The sequence below is a fragment of the Apus apus genome, chromosome 2 (genome assembly GCF_020740795.1).
Source record: "Apus apus isolate bApuApu2 chromosome 2, bApuApu2.pri.cur, whole genome shotgun sequence".
Lineage (NCBI taxonomy): Eukaryota > Metazoa > Chordata > Aves > Apodiformes > Apodidae > Apus > Apus apus.
Window position 1 is genome coordinate 39,375,431 of NC_067283.1, and position 21,323 is coordinate 39,396,753.

The window sequence follows — 21,323 nt, forward strand, 5'->3', positions numbered from 1 at the left end:
AATTAAACCTAATTATATTCCAGTTCTGAAGTTAATTTAGAAGCTCATAGTCCATTCAGTTACTAAAATGAGGTTATTTTCTCACTCACTTGCTGATTCCCCAGTCATTGCAGGAGCCAGCACCACCCTGCTCCCTTAATATGACATCCCATGTCACCTCAGTGATCCGTTTCCAGAAATGCTGCCATAACTGGCCTGTACCGATCCTCAGGGCAGGATGGCACTCTGTTTTTCATTCTTTCTTGAGCCACTCTGTGTTGATACAGGCACCTTCCTTGGAAACCCCCTTTGGTAGGGCAGTATTGCTGCAAATTCTGCACCACTCGAAGGATCAGACTTCACCACTCTGGGCTGTCAAAAGCCTGTCAAGGTTACACGTTAGCAGTGAGACTGACTCCAGGGTTCCCTGTCCCATACTGTACTGAGGTGGCACCCCTGTTTCCTACCTTTAAAGTGCAGTACCATTTCGGGACACTTCTCCAGAATAGTATGGACCACAGAAGATCACGTGTGATCACAGAACTGGGCTCAAACAACCCATCCCTGCATTCCCAGAGAGCTTCAAGAAACCAGCCCCATCAAAGAGAGCATCTGAGCCGTACTGCCAGAAATCCCAAACAAATTAGTTTCCAGGCATTTTCCTTCCACTGCCTCTTGATGCAGATATAAACCTTGACACATCTGAGCCAGATACAGCCTGTGACTTCCTTCCACATGTTCCCTGGGAGAAAGGCAAGTATAGAAAGGAAATGGAGAGGCCTGACTATATTTTAAGTTATTGTTGGGTAACAGTAAGAGGTGTGTTAATGCAAGGCACACCTAAGTTCCTATTCCTGTTCCAAGGGATGTTCAACTTGCCAAGGGATTTCAGGCCCTGGCCTATGAGAAAGAGCCTTATTGGCCTTTAGTAGGGATAAAGTTGTTATACTCTTTTAACATTTTGTATGAAATTTCTAATAACAGTTTGGGCTTGTAATGCATTAAATTAATAATGAGATTTAATAGGACAAGAATGAGAAAATGAGATTAAACCAAAATAAGCAGCATTCATAACATATGTAGGCTTTTCTAGTTGCTCCAAAGATTAAATACAATAAAAGAACAAAGGGAGAGACTCAAGAGCAGGATTCAAGTGACTCCTGCATCTGACCAAAAAAGATTCTGATGTGTTTAAGTTGAAGATTTTGACACTGCTCACTTTCAAACCCTTCTCCTTGAAGTCAAGATGCCTTTAGGACTTCTTTTCCTATCAGTGTCTAAATGCCAAAGACCAGACCATATAGTAACACTTCCTCTCCTCCCTGTCCACTGGGAATCCATATGGTAAGTGGATCCTATTGGACCTCCTAGTTTTCTTGCAGAATGCTATATGTTTGGTACATGTGATTAAAGGATGTGTAACTCTGCACAAAGCATGATCACAGGGAATGCCTTTACACCCAGTTGATTTGGGATTAAACTGTTCGTTTGAGATGTATAAGACCCATAAGTCACTCCTTTGCCTGAAAATGGTGATTAATTGGAAGGGAGAGGAGACAAATAGTGTGACCACCAGAAGTAAAGAGGTGATTGTTCCCCCAGCACTGGTGAGACCACACCTAGAGTATTGCATCCAGTTTTGGGCACCTCAATTCAAGAGAGATATCGAGGTGCTGGAGCGAGTACAGAGTGGGGCAACGAAGCTGGTGAAGGGCCGAGAGAAGAAAACTTATGAAGAATGCTTGAAGGAGCTGGGAATGTTTAGTTTGAGGAAGAGGAGGCTGAGGGGAGACCTCATCAGTCTCTGCAACTACCTGAAAGGACACAGTAGAGAGGTTGGTGCTGGTCTCTTCTCACAGGTCATTAGCAACACAACAAGAGGGAATAGCTTCAAGCTGCAGCAGGGTAGGTTTAGACTGAACATTAGGGAAAAAAAATCACAGAAAGAGTGGTCAGACACTGGAATAGGCTGCCCAGGGAGGTGGTTGAGTCACCATCCCTGGATGTGTTTAAGAGTCGTTTGGATGTGGTGTTGATGGATATGGTTTAGAGGACAACTTTGTAGAGTAGGGATGATGGTTGGACTCAGTGATCCCAAGGGTCTTTTCCAACCTGAATGGTTCTATGATTCTATGAAATCCAGAAGAAAACAGGTTCTTTTTTTCTTTAAATAAAAGAAATGCTGATCCTATAGAATAGTTATACCTCTCTTAGTAAATATTCAAGCAAAAAAAAACATGCACAGTGTTTTTCTGAAAATATAGTTATGACCCTATGTATACATGCCAGTTAGTTACATTATCCATCTTATTATTTTGGTTGCTTGACACAAGCATTTTGACATCCAAGTGCTGCAATTTCCTTGTTATCCACTCACAGTCATCTTCTACAAACTAAATCCATATTGCTGTAACTTTTTCTGCAGATTTTATCAGGCCACATGCTATGTACTGTCATTCATATCAAGTTCTTATTTACAAACACCTGTTTACTAATTTTTTTCTAATAGCAATGACAGTTTCTCAATTGAGTTTGTTATTATGAACAGATATATTGTTAATGTATCTGCACTTTTAATTTTGAGGCGCATCCAAGCATCAAAGTTAAGTGTGTTATTTCAGAGCTTTAATTGTTCCAGCATGCTGGCACTTCTAATACGTGCATGTTCTTCCTTAATTAAAAACAACTTTTCAAGATCAGTACACTGTGCCTCGTTGATCCTTGATTGCCTCAGCTAACTCCCAGTCAGCCAGTGAAGTTCATAGAAATCCTGCTAAAAACTGATGACTGAAAAAAAAACCTTGCTCTTTAAACAAGAGTGATTTCCCCTGGCAAGATACAGAGACGAATCACTGCCAATGCTTTCCGTTAAGAGCCATGTTAATAAAATTGGGACAGATAATACTCCTTACTTCTGAAACATCTTTTTCTTAGGCAGCCTCGTATTTCACACAGATCTGTGGTAGGTAGCCTGACAGCAATCAAATGCAAGTTGAGAGAGAGAGAGAAATTAATTTCTGCTTCCATGTATCCAAAATGGGTATTTTAGTGAATGGATGCTTTCTAAACAGGATTTGCAGAGCTCTTTTATATTTGAAGATAGGCAACGTTTTTCTCTAAACAACAGTTCAGACATTAGAATCAAGTCGCAATGCCTTAATATTTGTGAAACTTCAATCATTGTATGAACTAACAGCAATCATCTGTGTTTCTGACAGTTCCACAGAGCTCAAAATTTAGAGTCAAGTCATGGATATCAGTCTCTTTGAGATACACATCTATACAGCCACATTCACCACAGTATCCAGATACCTTGCAATTTTTAGTGTATTTATTCTCAGAATATCCTGGGTGGTGGAGAAGCATTAGTCCAGGTTTACAGATGTGAAACTAAGGCACCACTGTAAGAGCTCTACCTTTCTCAGAATCATCGTGATACTTGCAAACTGAGAAGACCAAGAAGCACTCTGGAGTTTCATCTCTTGACTTCTTCCCTGCTTACCTGCCCAGACACGCACCCTGGCTACATCTTGGCTGTACAGTAGAACAAGACCTTGGGGTCTTCCATGCTTTATCTCTCCCTCTCTTTCTCCTCCTGCACCTGCTCTGATTTCTCCTAGGAAAACAACTTTAGATATATAGCTAGAGAAGTACCCAAGGGTTTGGGTGACCAGGACTGTGGGATATGCTGGTGGAACACAACTTCATAGGAAGCCTGGTGCAAAACTCTTAGTCTCCTTTAGCCCTGCATTAGCACAGTGACCACTGTGTCAGCTCTCCGAAAGAAAAAAAAAAAGAAAAAAAAAGGCAAGCTTTTGGCTTTAAAATTACCAGTATCTAAGCTACAGTATCTGTCACAGTTTTCACTTCATACTCTAGATGCAGAGGCGGTTAAACAGTCTGATCCATTTCCAAAGGCTGTGTCTCAGGTTCTTATGCATCTACCCTATATTTCCTTACTTCCCATGCTATACCTGGAAAGACAGTCCTGAGTTTTACGTGAAACTGAAAAGTGACATAACAAAGTCAGCCTTTGTAACAGCTGACTCCAACACATCTGATAACCTTGTATCCAAGAATGCCATGTCAGAGGATATCTTACTGCATCCCTTTACTTTGGTGTGAAGAACACCTTAAGGTCATACGATTGTCCGTTTTGTCCTATCCATGTCAACCACCATACCCAGCCTAATGAGGTACCTGAGCTCTAAGGCAATTTCAGCAGGCATGTTTTGATGGTTTAGCAGACTGGCGTAGCCTATGCATATTAGAATTTTTCTTTTGAATGTTAAGATGTGACCAATCAAATCTGCAAAACCAGTTCCTGAAACAAGTTCAGGAGAGAGTCCATTGTACTTCACATCATGTGGTTTATGCTATAAATTCTAATTGCTAAAATGAATATTAACTTCACTGCCTCTCTCCTAGTAGACATTAGACCTTTCTAAAATTTGTTCCATTCTCCTCTAAGGATTACCTTTTTTCTTTACTGAAACAATTCATTTTATTTGCTCTCTTTTTTTATACAAGGTTTACTGATGATCACTTTATCATTCCTCTGTACAGTTTTCAAAGAGCCTCATAGATGGCTTGATGCATTCTACATGCATAGATGGAACTGTGATTTTATCAAAGTCAGAAGTAAATTATAGTTCAGCTTGTAGGGTGTGTAAAGTAATTCAGAGCCCTGCTACCATCCTTTGTTCTGACTTGAATCACTCCATTGTTCCAGTTCGTACGCGTGTGTTGATCAGACTTCCAACCGCGAGGCGAGTTTTATTGCCGCACAAACAGGGATTAGTGCTGTGCTGCGCTCATTTTCACTTCTGCCCTGGTTTTGAACATTCTTTTCAAAGGTGAAAGGTTAGTGGAGTAATTCACTGTGCCGCTTCACCTGCCTCTGCCTCCAAAGAATTACTTAATCTGTGCATTATTATTAATGATAGCAAAAGAGAGCAACTCTGCTGCTGTGCGATCACTGAAGGATGCTACGATGCACTTCACATACCTCATTTTCCACATGAAGACAGTATCATTGACATGGTCTTCTAGAAGTTCATTAAGTTTAAAACAGGTGGCATGTGGCAAACTATGGGAACTTCCTGAGGCAAAGTGTCACTATAAATAAAATTACTCAGAAACAATTCATCTTCTCTTAATCTCTTCCTCTCGGAGTATTAAATTGTCCTATGACATATTTGGTATAGCATGTCTGATGCTGCTTTTGTCTGCAATTTTCACTCTCCAGCCTTTTTTAACACTCGCATGAATGCCCCTGAAAACAACATAAAATACAAATAGAAACAAAATAATTTTTGAAAATGAAGCTGAAGGATGTTTTTGGTGTGCATCAAGCTGTCAGCATTTGCTGTTAAGAAAAACTGTGTTTCACTGAATTATTGGTTGCTGCTTTTTCCCCTCCAATCTTAATTGTTTTTCAGTATGCCTTTTTTTTTACTGTGCCTTTGGGGACCTATTTCTTAAAGGTTAGTACAATATTAAAAACCACAAAAATTTACTTCAGAAAACTTGGCTTTCACTACAAACCAATATGGGAATATATACTGTCCTGCCCTGCCATTTGGACTGCAATCACCAAACAAAATGTAGTTACTGAAAACATGAACTTTTATTTGGGGAGGTTTAATTTTGGGGTAACCAATCCTGCCTGTGCTGCTGTATAAAGATGACTACAATGCACAGACCATACAGAGCATCCAAGCACTCCAGATTTTCTAATTCAAAAAGCAATACAGCAAAATATCTGGAAAAAGAGGCAGGCCTAAAAAACAAGTTTGTGTTCCATAAACCAAAAACTCTTCTACGTGTGTAACTGAAGTCCAAATAAGTAAAAAATTAGTTGCTTGCTTTCTTCTGTGTTTCACACAGCCTGCCCAAAGAAAGGAAAGCAGATTTAATTTTTGATGTTTCAGCACAGGTTGTTCCATAGACCTTCTCAATGGGATGCCTCTCACAGCAATGAGAAAGGAGTTGTTTACAGGTCAGGACACAGATTAAGACCTTTCTAGATCCATCCAACTGTTGGAAATTCTTCCAGTTTAATTCCTTTTCTTCAGCTGGAGGCCAGCTCTTCCAAATTCCCCAATATAGAGTTGCATCTAAACCCAGGCCAAAAAAAAAAAAAAAAAGTATATTGTAAATATTTGGCTGAGGAAACTGTGATATTTTTATATGGCTGAGGGTTTTTTTCATTTTTAAGATGCTCCAGTCTGAGAACCCACTTGTGATGGTGTAATAACTGGGTCCATCAGCTGTTTTCGATTAAAACTGTAAAATACTGCAATTGCAATATAATTCTACTTTATAAATGCTCATAAAAAATATATAATGCATACAAACACCCGTAATGTACATTTTAAGTCTAAATGTGCGTCTTTTTAACCATGTTGGCACTATCAATTGGAATTTCATTGCACATCATGTGGCTGATGGAGAAGGCACACTGAAATCAAGCTGTTAAATGCACCATCTCCGTTTTTTATTTCACTAGGGTATGTTTGCTGTATTTTTAAAAGAGCATTGAAAAGCCCAAGAGATGAATTCTGCTCTGAAATTGCTATTTGCTGACATAGAAATAGCTGTAAAAATACAAGTGGAGAAAAATACAGTATAGCAATAAATTTTCATTTATTTGGGGGAAAAGTAGTTTTAAAGAAGAATTATAGTCTGTCTTCTGAATGATAAAGCAGTATAACTAGCATTAAACACAGCTGAAATTTTGTAATGACCAAACCTCAGCTCATCCAAATCCCCAGTAGCATTAATTCCCTAGAATTGGGTTGTAAATTTGATTAGCCTTACACCAGACATGAGAGACAAATGTTCTTCCTTATGCAGTCATATTAAGTGGCCACAAAAGGTGGCATGACATTGTAGAGCAGCACATCCAACCTTTTTAAGCTAGGGAAATGCCCCAGCTCACCCAGCTTTCAAAACTGCATTTAAAAACAGGGTAATTTCATTAATTCTGGTACAACATGAGGATTGCATATGAATAGGTATGGGGGGATTTAGCCGTTGCAGTTTTCCTATAAATTGTCCAGAAGCTTGTCTTTGTACTTTAGTTCTCTTATTGGCATTTTCCATGTAAGCTACATCACTGAACTTTAGCTTCTGTCCATGCTTGTTTCATTTGGTGCTTTTAAAATACATTTTCATTATTCTTGTGCTGTCCTCTCACATGCAATTTGATGCTGTAACTCCTGGTATTCCAATTTAACATGGAACTAATCAGAGTATTGGATACTTTAAGCAAGCTAAAGGTTACAGAGGCATTCCAGAAGTGAGAGTCAGGGACTAGAAGGAACAGTAAATTCGGAGACCTTAAAGATGTTGAGGTCAACAGACTTGCAGCAGTTTCTCCTCCACGGAGCTGAGAGTGTGAGCCACAGCATGACGATGTGCCCATTGCAGCCAGCACCACCCAGGGCACTGCTCCCAGGTTTCGGTGCTGCTGAGCATGGGACACAATCGGATCACTCTCCCTCCTCCTCCCAGCTTCTCCAGATGACAGCACCCTGAGGGCTGGGGCATCCATGCCTGCTCACACAGCATGGACAGAGCTGGCTGCAGGTGGTGCCACCCTGGCTCTCAGTCCAGGCACGATGTATCTGGTGATCCCAGAGGTCCCGAGTAGATGCCTCCTGCCAGGCCAGGAGTTGCAGAGCTTTGCTGCTATTGCTATTAGTTTGTTGTGGGTTTATTTGCATTGCTTTCACTAGGTTGTCCTGATAACACATTTCTGGTGTAGCTTTATATTCTGATCCCCTGTTTTTCATTGTTGTTTGGACACAGTCCCATTTGGAGCAAATTTCTGAAATGAACCCTGGTTCATTTATGAGTCACACTACTTCTAAAACAAAACTAAAAGAAAAAGCTAGAGTGGGCTCCTAGTTATGGAAACAAATTTCTAACATCAATAATAAAACCACAGATATATACAAATGGAAAAATAAAAAACAATTTTATGGTAATGAGAGATGGAAACATGGGAGAAGTTCTGTTACAAATTTTATCCTTTTTATCTCTTAATTAGACAATTTATACAGTGTTTGTTTTATAAATATATATTTTACCCTACTAATGGTGATTTCAAAATACTCCTTAAATAGTACAGCCTGGCTGAGAACCAGGTGGTGCTCAACCATGTGCTACTTAGTTTAAGGACTAAATGAAAGCAACTATTGTTTCTTCTTCATATCTGGTATTTTGTAGAACTTGGACACTATAACCAAGGCTTGTGCACGTTGGGAATGAAACCTTTTAATTTTTTTAATCAAGGTGCTTCAATTTATCCTGTCATCTCCATTTTATTGTCCATCCCCGTGAACTGCATACCAGTGTGACTCATTAAGTGTTGAGAGATCTGTCTTCTTAGACCTGCTGGCCAGCTCCCTCCTCCACCAGGGACAATATGGCTTAGGCCTGACCCTGCCTGGCTTCACGCAGGTGCAGAAGGAGGTGGCTTATATGTCTGGAGTTCACACGCTGTCCTTATGTCCACCAGTGCAAATGCCATGTGCTCCATCGAACAGGCCAGTCTGTCACTGGTCAGGTAGCTCTGATCTGAAGTTAAAAATTCCTTCCTCACCAGCTGTCCCAGCTTCCCAAATGAAGCTGTTATGCCTCCTGATGGTTTTACAGCTTCACAGGAGCTGCTAAAATAAGCTAGCCCTTCAAACACCTGTTGAAGAGCCCTTATGAAAGTCCTCATAAATAACTACGTGTAATGACAGCACAGCTCCTGACCCTCTGAGAGGGCTGTGAAATAGCTGGGTCTCTCTGGCAATGACTGCTTTTCTGTTGCTTCTGTTTGGGGTCTCAAACAAGCAAGTGGCTTTGCCAAACTTTGGCCTTGTTCTTTTATTCAATATTGTTATAATCAATAAAATGTATAGGCAAACTACCAAATTGGGAAGAACAATTCCATTATTACCAAGAGCACCTTTTAGTAGCATTGGCTCGACAGCTGGCTGTGGGTGTGGCTGGTCCTGCTCAAGCTTTCAGGCAAGAACCTCTGCTTCAGCAGTCCTGCTTCGTGCAGGCAAAGACTGATGGAGGGATGGCATTGACTTCAGGGAAGCACCCAGAGTTGATTCACAGGTCACTCTCTCGATGGGAATTCACACACCTACAACAAAAGCTATGTAGGCCTCAGACATCCTGCAGTCCATCTCCTTCACTCTCCCCCCAGCTGCCAAACAAAACACTACAATGACGAAAGCTTCAACATAGGGATAAATAAACAGCCCAGTTCCCTACATTACTGGACTTGAACAGATTTTCACACTTTTTTTCTCAAGAACTCCTCTCAGCGATTCCTCCAGTCCATGTAGCAGAAAGTAGACACCCTCCCATGCTGGGAGGAGGTGAGAGGAAGAGCCTGTACCTTCCAAATCCTTCTATAGATGTATCTGATTAAAATAATTCCTTGCTCACAAAAGGAGATGTAGATGGAAACCCACATTAGGTAACCAAACATTGTAATCTGTCATCCAGGATTGGGGATGATAGTATGATCCTCAGTACACCAAGGAAATCGATTACTGCTCTCCACGTGAAGACATGCTTTCTCAGAAGCATTTGCCCGGCACATGAAAGACTCTCAGATTAGAACTGGGTAAACCTTTACTACAACACATCACTTTCCACTGCCTCGCATAAGGTTTTGCAAAAGTCTTAGCAGCAGCACTTTTAATATGCACTAAACCTCATGAATCACTTACCATGTTCCAGATGATAATGCCAGGATATTCTTGCAACCCCTGACAGCCAGATGCTTCAGAAGCCAAACCCCACCTTTCCCAATAGCATGAAAACTGGCACATTCATTGAATTTTGCTCCAAGAATTCCTTTCAAGTTCAACCCTTTGTGTCCATTTCTCCATGGGTCTGTGAAAGTGTTTCTTTGCACAGTGGTGGGGCGTCTGAGGAGGGTGTGGGAATTTGCAACGGTGCTGTCAGGCTCACCTCCTGAGCTAAGTTACACTGGGATGTTTCCCTGTGGCTACTCGCTAAACTTTTTGCTGAGGGAAATTTTGTCCTTTCCCATTGCCAGGGTTCCCCATTTACCCTGCAGTGCTTCTCAAACCTCATTCCAGCCATGAACAACTTTGCAGTCCTTAAATACCTGCAAACTGAGCCTCCTGTTTGCACAGAACAAAATCCTTCCAGTAATCCCCTGTGTAGTTCTTTTCCTTGGCTGAGGAGTTAGTGATACACTTTCTAGTCTGAAACTTTTAAAATGGATCTTAGATATGCTTCTTTGACACTCATGCATGTAAAAATAGCAAAGCCCAGGTATTGGTGACCTCCTCTGGTTAAATTAAGATATTAGAGGCAAGGATATGCATTAAGTGTTTGCAAGACTGAGACTGCAGGGACTGCAGTGTGGTAGACCACAGTCACAGTGATAACTTGCCTTACTAATTTAGTAGATTCAAACTTAAGATTCAAATCATGGGCTTTTCCTGAAAGCAGCAGAAGATTTTTTGCATTAGATGTTATTCAGTAACACTCAGCAATGTTGGTAGAAAGCAAATCAATTTAGTTTTGGCTAAACCCACATATTTATCCTATTATAAACTCTTATTGTCAAAAAAAAAAATCCCAAAAAAAGCCCAGATTTGCTCTGCTTTGTGAAAGGGCTGACATCTAGTCCCCAGAATTTCAGGGTTTAATAATGCAAACACCACACTCAGACTGTGACTGCACTGGGGAAGCCAAGATTCATGTTGTTCAGTGGCACCATCTTCAGTGAACTACAAAGCTGATCATTAACTGGCTTTAATAAGAACTCATGTTTATCTGTCCTATGTCAGGAAAACATATGGTATCAGTGCTTCTGAACTTGCACAGTGTGGTGGTACAATCTCAGGAAATTTACTGTTGCAGGAGAAAAATCAAGAGTATGGGTCTCCCAAAAGAGAGAAAATCTCTTTACGTTTTGTCTGTTTTAAACTGTGGAGAGAAAAGTAGTGAAGGCATACAATTCCTTCTGGGAAAGTCTTGTCTTGGTTTATTTTTCTTAGAGGGCTGCTTGTTTTTGTTTATTTGTGAAGTAATTTGTAGATCCAGATTAATGTAAAAATACTTTTTCAGGTTGTTTCTTCATTTTAAAAATACAGAGGTGGCTTCAGAAGACTAAATCATGCAGCATTTTGGCCATGTAAATGCTCAGAAAGATCCCATAAATTAAATACCAATTCACAAAATTTAGAATGAACTTTCACTGCTTTGAAAATAATACTTACTGCTCTAATGACTCATCTTTCTCTATGCTTCAAAATGAAAAATAGTCGAAGAAACATTTAACCTGATAATGTAATTTGAGCCCATCCTCTTCTTAGGCGAGAGTATAGATACTTGTGGGAGTCTAATACCATCGATAAATGGCATAGTATGCTTGTTCTTGTCACCTGAAATTGACTTTTAGCTCAAAATAAAATGATTGGGGCATTTGTTTGTGAGGCAGAATTTCATAAAATGGTTTATGTGCTTACCAGACATGCCTAGCTAATTGCCAGCCATCCCCTCCCCATCTTCTTCTTCCTTTCTTCCTACACGGATAAGTGCTTTAAAAATGTGACTGGTGGATGTAGGCACCTTGTTCTTACAGTTAAACCTGAGAGAACTGAATGAATCTGGATTGAAGAACAGCTTTTTCACCCTTCCAAGGCTGACAAGTATTTAATAGTTTGTGTTTCCTTTTCAGCTGACCCCCTGGTTGGAAGTATTGCTACTCAGTATATGACTAACAGAGCAGAGCACGACAGAATGGCCAGACAGTGGACCAAGCGATATGCCACATAGGAACCTACTCTAGGATTTGCTGGACCTGTGCAAGCACATTCACTAAGTGCATCAATAGCCCTTCCCTTCATTCTTATTTTTTATTAAATTTTGAACCATTTTGTGACAAAAGGTTGTCCTTTCTTTTTTGGTTTATTTTTTATTTTTATTTGTTTTGGGTTTGTTTGGGGTTTTTTTTGTTCTGTTAACTTGAACGTTGTTTCCCTCAAATGTAGACAGGGAATTTTGGTTATCAGTGCAAAGAATGTTGGATCTGTAATAGTATAGAGCTTTGTCACAAAGCTTTGTATTAATGTGTGGGGTTTTCTTCTTTCATGTGGTTTTGGGGAAAACAAACAAATTCAGAATTATATCTTGTTTCTACTTAAATGTAGTGTTTAGGGTTATTTTTTTGTACTGAAGTCTTTAATGGTGGGTGCATGCTACTGGGAACAAGTTTTGTATAAAAGCTTAAAATCAAGAATCACTGTGCATTACTAAGACTGTGTTTATCACTAGCCTTCTGTTTCCCACACAAAAGGCTATTGCGTTGAACAAATTAATATGTATTTTGATTTACTTAAAAAAAAAGAAAAGTGCTTGTAAATTTCTTAGGGACCTGCCACTTTTGACTGTGGATCAGTTGATGTACACTTGTATTATTAAAGCACTCAATAAAACACTGTGGCTGATAAATGCACTTCTTGCAAGGCGGTGCTTTTGCGTTTGTGCAGTAGAGGCTGCATAGTCCTCACATAATACAACTCCAGGTTAAGCAGCTATTTTGGACCTCAAGTATTCATTTCTTCTCAACAATACATTTCTTAACTTACAGTTCTTCAGTGTGTCTGTCTTTCATATACAAACATCTTCCAAATTGTGAGGCCTTTCTTTCACACGCTGGTGCTCAGCTCAGCTATTCTGAAGCCTCTTGCTACATCTTTTATACTATGGCTTCACTATATCCATCTTGTTACAGTTAAAATAGTTGGCAATAAAAATAGCCTTGTGGTAAAAGCAAACATTGATGATTATTTTATACAGCAGGCCTCATTTTGCCATTCTCCAAGCTCTTTAATTGTAAAAGCAACTGTTACTTTAAAAAATAAATGAAAGCTTTCGATGACAAAATTGAGCCCATTGCACCAATCATTCCCAGCACGTTCAATGGCAAGGGTATTTCTATTCAGATCTGACCTTCAGGCTAATTTTAGATATGCAGCCATAGAAGGAAAACTTCTACTTGGCTAAGGAAATGTGTGGGTGTTGTGATTTAGAAAATATATATTGTGATGCTGATACCTGAGTGTTCTTTGTGTTGCAAGGCATATTGGAAAATCCCTGTCTCATATAATGAAATGTTACAGATGCTATACACAGTGCTTGTCTGCTCTCTCCCCTTTCTCCTTGCCTGTAATGTTTAAAGAAGATCCCATATTAAAGAAGATACATTACAATAGAGACAGTATAAAGATACAGGGAGACCCAATCCCATTACACTTCAACACAGTCTAACTGCCCTGACGACTAAAGCGATCGAGGTGACACCACAGGGCCTCTACGCCAACTGCTCAGCATTTGCAGGCTGATTTGTTTTTCTTTCAGCCATTTGCTATTGCTTGAATCTAAAAGTGAGTTGTCCTCTGTGTGGAGAGAAGCTGAACACTGACTTTGTCCTAGGTAGTGTATTGCTAATAGTGACTTTGTTGTAGGTAGTATATAACTATAGAACCACAAGGATCTCAAAGAAATAATTGGTCTCTTTTGATCACAGAAACAGTCTTCTGGTGTCTGTAGAAGCCAGCTCTTTACAAGCCCAGCCATACAATATCTTGAGGCCAACATATCCTAAATACAGACATGAAAGAACAATAACAGTACAAAAATAAAACCCAAAAAACAGACTTTGTGGAGCCAGAACACCTTTTCAGGACAACTGTTATATGTGCTTCTCTTGAAAGTTGCGTCTACCATACAACTTGTCGTGAAGTACCTCCACATCTGAAAGGAACCTTCCTGCTATAAAAATACAACAAAGGGGCAAACGGATTAAAAAGAACAACTGCATCTTATCCAGTACAGTAAATGCATTACATCTTATCCCATCTGCTGAAGCGATTCCTGCCATAAAAGGCCTGTATCCCCTGAGACAGCAATTAATAGGCCATTTCAGATTTCTTACGAATTACATTGAGAATCTGCCACTCTGCAGCCTTTATTTATGCTCAGCTGAGCATAATGCAGTCATTTCCCAGGTAAGTTTTAAACCTGCTTGAAAATGTAGTCTTTAATTCCTATCATATATATTTCTATATCTATTTGGTTGCCAAAATATAAAGAAGACATTATAAACAGGAGATCCGATTGTATCTTCAATGAAGATGTAACTGAAAGACAGCTGAGATACCTTGGAGGGGGAAATCAAAGAATTCTTAGTAAATGTCTTCTCAGTTCATCAGCTCTCACTTGCCTTCCTTACCAATCCAAAGTGATGCAGTTTGAATTTGCAGGTAAGTTGCTCTCTGTGTGAAGCTGAGCAGTGGATTTGTCCTAGATACTATAAAATTACTGCCTTAAGAACCATGGGGATCTCAAAGAAATAATCAGAAGTATCCACCTACATTGACTAAAGCAGATGCAGAGTCTTCTGGCATCTGCAGGAGCCAAATGTTTGCAAGTCTGACCATAAAACACTCTCCTCTATTTCCAAATCTGCTCTACTTGCCTCCCAAGTAATTCTTTTTCTTCAGCTGCTAAACCTGGGAAATCTCAAGCATTATTTGAAACCTGCTGGTGTCACTGTGGAAAAATGAGCCACCTCCAACAGAATTCAGTCTGACAGCAGAGTCCCACTGAACAATAATGTATTGACATAGTCTCTTTTTCTCCTTTTTCCTATGTCTAGGAAATACTGCACTTTGTTCTGTCCCACCTTTGCTCTTCAGATCCTCTGCAAATTAAGCTGATTCCTACTTCCTCTTTTATGCCAAATAATCTTTCTAACTTCTCCTAGATGGTGAAGTCCAAATGCTGCCCTCCTACAGCATAGTAAAGCATAGTCAACAGCATACAGTTGTCCTAAAACAGCATATAAAAGCCATCCCTTGAGCAACTCTCAGTATCTTCTCAGGGACACACAAATGCTAAAACTAGGTTTTGTTCTTTAAAGACATCTCACAACTTGTCTCAATGCAACTGCAATCTCAAGTAAACAGTAATTTCCAGTAACCCCAGCTAAATGTCAGTGTCCCATACCCTTTGAGTCAGGGAACTCTTCAAACTGTGTTTACTCATTCACTAATTATTGAAGTGGCCCTCATATCCCCCCGTCCAACTCCCCAGGTGATTTCCCTCTCCAGAAAATTACAGAACAACATAGCTTAAATTAAGGTACCTAAAAAATCCTGTATTTCCAAAGACAGCATTTCCAGAATGCTCCACGAGTGAGTTTTAGCAGCTCATAAACCTTTTGATTACACACATTGTGAGCGATGCAGCCGAACAGTTAAAATCCATTAAAACCAGTTGCTGTGCCATGAATAAGGCAGGAGTAATTCCTCTTCAAAGATCTTTCTTCAGGTTTTCATACCATGAGCCACAGATGGATACACAGCCATAGCCCATGCGTAAACAACAGGGAGCAGCTCACAGCCCTTCCTCCATGCTACTCTGTGCAATGATACTGTGCAAGTATATGAGACCAGAGGTCTCAGTCCCCATAAACTGCAAAACTGGGCCCCTCTTCAAGGCCCTCTCAACTCTTTGAGTCCTGGCCCAATGCATGCGCCAAGCTGCTATTTCACCATGCTGTTACAGCATGCTCCCTCTCACTCTTGCTGTCTTATCTTTGTCTTTAATCCTTCTGACTTACTCCTTCTCATTCACCCTTTCCTTCTCCCTGGCTGCTTTCTTCTGCTTGACTGATCCGTTACTTGCAGCTGAGGCCACCCAAGATACTGCTCCCAGTGCAAACAGCTCTTCCTGAAGTTGCCTGAGCATAGTAATTCCTTTGTCCACCGTGTACAAGCCCAGAATGTGCCCCCAGGCTCCCATCTGCTTCCCGTTGCCTGAGGCAGTGCCTACCAAGGCAGGAAAAGCAGTGGTGGCTCTGCTGGAGTATGAAGATGCCATGAGATGATTTGGGCAGTGCAGCAACTCCCCATTGCTCCATTCCCAGCATTATGCTCAGGTCCTTTCTCTTCTTTCCAGTTCTCAGAAGCTTCTCTTGTCTCTGAACTTGGTTGTCTTGCCCCAGGCCCACTGCACATGCCTGCATTTTGAGTTGGGCAGACTAAGGCAGGGACTTGGAGAAAATATTCTGGCACCTCCAAAGTCTGACTGTCCAGCCTTGGCAGCCACGATTCCTGCAGAGCCAGCTCTGCCTGCTGTTTTTCCATCCTCAGTTGCTCTTTCTTCTCCTTTTCATTACCTTTTCTTTCTCCTCCTATCCTTTCCTCCATAGCATCAATATTAAGTCTTGGGGTTCCTTCTTCCTTCCTTCTTCCCCCTTCCCTCACCCCAATCACAGGTCTGTTCTTCCCCCAGTGATAACGAGATCGTATCGTCTAACACTGGGCCTCCCAGAGTTTGTTGGAAACCCCTGATTTTTATATCTTGGAAGCAAGAAAGAGCTTTGTATGAATTAAGTACTTCCTCGTTGTGCCACGCCTGGCACTGCCTGTAAACTAAATCCACTTCTCCCACACACATCATTAGCAGTAATGAAATCCGGGCTGGCTGGCCTCCTTAGCATGACATCCATATGCAAATGCATTTCCTCAGCTCAAATGATCTGCAGAGCCAATGTGTGGTGGTTTGGGATGCCTCCAGCAGCCTCTCTCAGGTCACAACTGGAATATATTTGGGGACTACTATTTACCAGGAAGAGTTTTATGATACCTTTAAATCCATCATTCTGCACCCTAACTCCATCATGAATTTTCAGAGGGACCTGCAACACTTCAGGATAATGAAAAGTGCAAAACAAAAGATCCCTTTCATGTCTACTTTGATTGTGGAAGGAAGTAGTCACCAGCTAATGGAAGACTGGAATAAAGAGAAAGCTACTAAGCCATCCCTAATCCCTTGCCAGCCCTAAATTAGAAAAATCCCACCTCATGTAACAGCTAAGTAAAACCTGTATTTACTTCTATGGGTTTTGCAGAACTGAACTAAAATAGAATAAAATAATATAAAAAAAAATAAACCCACTGTCCATGTGTTCCAATAGTAAACATGGATAGTCAGATCATGCATTTTAGGACAGGCTTTCTAGGGAAATGCTTCCACTGGGAAGAGATTCCCAGCACCCTCATCCTCTCCACCTCTGTCAGTCTGCAGGCAGGACTCCCCCTTTGACAGTTCCTTGGGAAACAAAGGCTGGAAACAAGCACCTCGGGTCATTCCTTATTGTCACTGCTCCTCAAATACACTCACTCACAACAGGCATTTGTTGCTGCAGAATCGGCACTGGGGTCCCCTTTTGTGTCGCTGGGGACCTTGGGGTCAAGAAAAACAAAGGGTCACACTTCAGTTTCTGTGAAATGCCTCCTTTCTTTGCAGTTGACTCATAGCCTTTGTAAGGCCATGAATGGAGCCTCTTCACATGAATGGAGCTCCTACCACACAGATTTCAATACAGTCCCACTCCTTTCTCCTCTTGTCATAAACGGGTAAGAAAAGAAAGTGCCCATTGGACTCTGGAAACACCTTGCTTGTAGCAAAGCTGAGCTGTGCTCTTGCCCATCTTCAGACTCCTCCCATGTACATTTCTCAGACGCCTCTCAATTTGAAGAGCCTTTTTCTAGCAATCACTCCCCAACACCAGGACCTGCAAAAATCCTGCTACCTTCTTTCTTTGGACCACATGCAGCCTTCATTCCTGCTGCTTCTCTGCTGCTCCCCAGTTCCTAAATCTGCTTCTTCACTCAGGCTTCAGTGACACAAATCCCTTGCTAAGCCTGCCAAGGCACTAAACATGAACATCACCTCTGCTTCAGGCTCCTCACAGCCCATCACTGTCTCACCACCATGCATCGACATCTCCCTGAGGAAAGGAAAGCCCACCCCAGCACCTGAAATTGCTGCCATCTTCATGAAAAGAGGGATGAAAACCTTCTTTATGCTCATTTGTTTGAAAGAGCAGTTAATGCTCTCAGTGCTCAGCATTAACGCCAAGGCACAGACTGTCCGCAGATCTCCTGGTCTCACAGTTCACATCAGCACTCTCCGTTGGTCTTCGAGGAGGATTACTGTGAGTAGTAGGAAAATGGTTTGTATTAAATGCCCTGAATGTTGCTTATCTAATGAATTGAATGAAACTTTTCCAAAAACCCCTGTGCAGTGGGAATTCCATCATGCTTTACACAGGAAAATAATCATGTGGATTAAAGTCTCTCCTGTTTCCTGTTTTGCTTCATGATGTATTGTCCACCCACTACCTCTTGCTGCAGTTTTAAAATAAAATCTTCCTGAAATCTACTTAGAATTTAAAACCTTATTGCAAAGCAGCAAAGAAGAATCAAAACGTGCTCTGTCAAGGTAATCTAATCAAAAAGGCTCATGGAATTTTTTATACACATACATTGTTATGATAATTTAATAATTACAGACAATAATGACAGACTTAAAGGAATAATCACATTCTCTTCTATTTCATAATATACATCATGAAATACTATATTTCATTACTGTGTAAACTTGCCATTTTATCTATTTAAAATAAATACTGATTTGAATAACTTTAATCAATAGTTTTCTAGTGGAAGAAAAAGATTCTATTACTTGTGCAGTATAGTGCTCTGTGGACTTGTCTTTTAAAACATAATCCTGTTTGTAACTTTTTTCTTTCAATTTTTATGAAAGATAGAGAAAAGTCTGCAAACAAAAAGTGGGAGCAGTCACTTGAGCCCAGCTACTGTGCTGGCTGGAGCTGTTAGGTGTTTGAAGTCTGTCTAATTTTCAAAGCATGGGACTGAAACTCTGGAGACAGAAGGACAAGAGATGCAGTCAAACCTCAAGAGGAAATGAAAAGAAGAATAATTACAGAAATAAGCCCTCCTCTCATGCGCTACAAATTTCCCCAAGCAATCTATTCATGCTGCAGCATCCCCCTTAGGTCAAAATGCTCTCTGCTAGTTGCATGATGCTAAACTGCTGGAGCAAACACGCTGCTGCACCTCATCCAGATCCAACAGCTGCACATGGCTCTCTCTCCATGCCAGGCTCCTGCTTGTGATTGGGAACAGGTAATGCCAGGGGTTCAGCATGTTAAACAGCAGAGCCAAGGGGGTTGTGCCTTCTTCCTTGCACGTGGTCCCTTGAGGGCAACCTCATAACACGGGGGCTTCCCTCTCTTCCTCCTGATCTCACTTGTCAGATGCTGTTGGGCCTAAGCCTGTGTGGAAAAAAATTGTGGCAGCATTTCTGCCAGTGCTGCATTGATGAAAAACCAGCAGGAGGAGGACATGAGGGTGCACCTGGTGAGTGATGCTGTTCTTCCTCTGTAGCAGAGGCCCCCAGCTTGTCCCCCTGCAGAAACCCTGCTCCCAGGGACTGAGATGACCAGCCCTCCATCCCTTACAGCCCCACTCACATCCAGCCCCAGTGCTGCTGCACAGACTCCTGTGCGCTACCTCCACACTGCTGGTGTGTTCAAATTCAACCTAATGCAGAACCAGAAGGATTTTTTGAGCATTCAGAAGCCACACGTAGAGCCAAAACTGCCAGTAGATAATGCTCTTCTATGCGACAGATCTTCACTCAAGGGCAGGACTACCACCTCTCTGTCCCAGCAGCATTGCTTGATGTTCACAGCACAGCTTCGGTAGTCCCAGGCCTTGAGCAGCAATGTTAGGAAACTATTTCTGGGTTTTTTGGTGCAAAAGGTTTTTATGTCTCTGTCTCTATGTGTACATTCTTTTTTCTTCCTACCTACTTTGCCTTCTCCCTGTCCTGCCGGCAAGAGCCTGGCGAGCTAAGCCTGCGAGCCTACATGTGGATGTAGAGGTGATTTTTTTGAAGAAATGGGGAAGATGTAATTACTAGCAAGAAAAATATTGAGAAGCAGAAAGTTTCTTCCTTTCAGAATGTGTCCAATGTGTGCAAGGACTGCAGTGGTGTGAGCTGAGGCAACATAATGCTTACCCCAACAGCTGGACCCTATTTGCAGAGGCTACCCTGACTTTTCTTAGGATTTATCAAGCCAACGGATTAATGTCTTTTGAAAGGTAATGCTGCATGTGTTCTTATTTATAAATCCTTCTCCTGTATTATTTTAAGCTAGGATTGGGGTGGCATGAGAATGGATGACTTCTGGCTACAGCCCTGTGACCCTCAGCCCAGGCCCTTCTTCATCCCACTGCTACCTCCAGGACCTGTATGCAAATATGCAGAGTATATATATATAATATGTGTGTGTATTAATACATTTTATATGTATACATGTGCTTGCTTTGGACACACACTGGCACCTCCAGGACTGAAGAGGGTTTGGTTCAATCTCTAAGTGGCCCAAGCAACATGGTAGTTGGTGCAAGCATGACTGCCCACGGTACCAGCACTGCAGAAGGTAAAATACAGGTAGTGGTAGTGAGGCACTTAGTAATTAAAAAAAAAAAAAGGGGGGGGAATGCCAGGGGAAACTGGATCTAGCAGAAGTAGATCTATCCAATGAGTGAATTAAGAATCAGAATGTCACTTTAAAGTCATAAATCAATATCCCAAAGTACAGAATCACTGTTCCCTGCCTACACCCTGGCAAAACAGGAACGAGCCACTTTCACTAGACACAGAGTGCACAGCCCTGAAATATATGGATTCGCCTTGTTCCAGTCGGGGGTGTGAGGTGGGGGATTGGAGACCTATTAAAAGTGTTAGTTTCTTATGGCCAACTAATTCATACATGTTATTACACAGCCTACTTAGAATTATTAAAATTATTAGAAATATTTAAAGCTGCTAAAGTAAAATCACTCCCTATGCTGAACTCCTCCAACACCAAATACTTGTATTTTAAAGGTTTGTTCCTCCACATAAGCATTCCTATTCCCAGTAAGCAGCAAAGCCCATCATCAAGGGAGATCTCCAGATCTTTATTAAACCTTTTGGGAAAAGTAAAATGTATTAAAGTCAATAATTCTCCAGGGAAGTTATGAGGTGATAGGTCATGGTTGGATGTCTTCACTCAGTCCATACAGTGGCTCTCACACTGCTCCATGCTGCCTGAGCAGGAGGGACACTCCACAAGACCCCTGCAGAGTCTCAACAGACCCCTCCCATGGTATCCCAGCAGTATTTTGTACAAAATCTAATGTAAAACTCAGCAGAAACAAACAAACAAACCAAAACAACAAACAAACAAACAAAACCTACTTATCTCTTTCACCAATCCTCCAAATATTTATACATGCAACTAATTATGGCATATATATGAGATCTCTCTAACGAATCTGCTTCAGTTGGACAAATAAATTTTCTCCAGGCCTTTGTTTTTCCTTCCTACTTACTTGTTTCTAAAGTATTTTGCTTGTTAA

The 21,323-nt window shown here is 41.1% G+C and overlaps 1 protein-coding gene across 4 annotated transcripts in view; it reads left to right on the plus strand.

Annotated features, from left to right (window-relative positions):
- LOC127380765 (ubiquitin-conjugating enzyme E2 E2) overlaps positions 1-12,486 on the plus strand; it is a 214,881-nt gene extending 202,395 nt beyond the window's left edge. For all 4 annotated transcript variants that reach the window (XM_051610243.1, XM_051610241.1, XM_051610242.1 and 1 more), the window contains one exon: positions 11,714-12,486. In XM_051610243.1, the coding sequence (XP_051466203.1) occupies positions 11,714-11,811 (98 nt within the window). In that variant the 3' untranslated portion in view covers positions 11,812-12,486. The remainder of the gene's footprint in view (positions 1-11,713) is intronic.
- Positions 12,487-21,323: the final 8,837 nt, after the last annotated feature.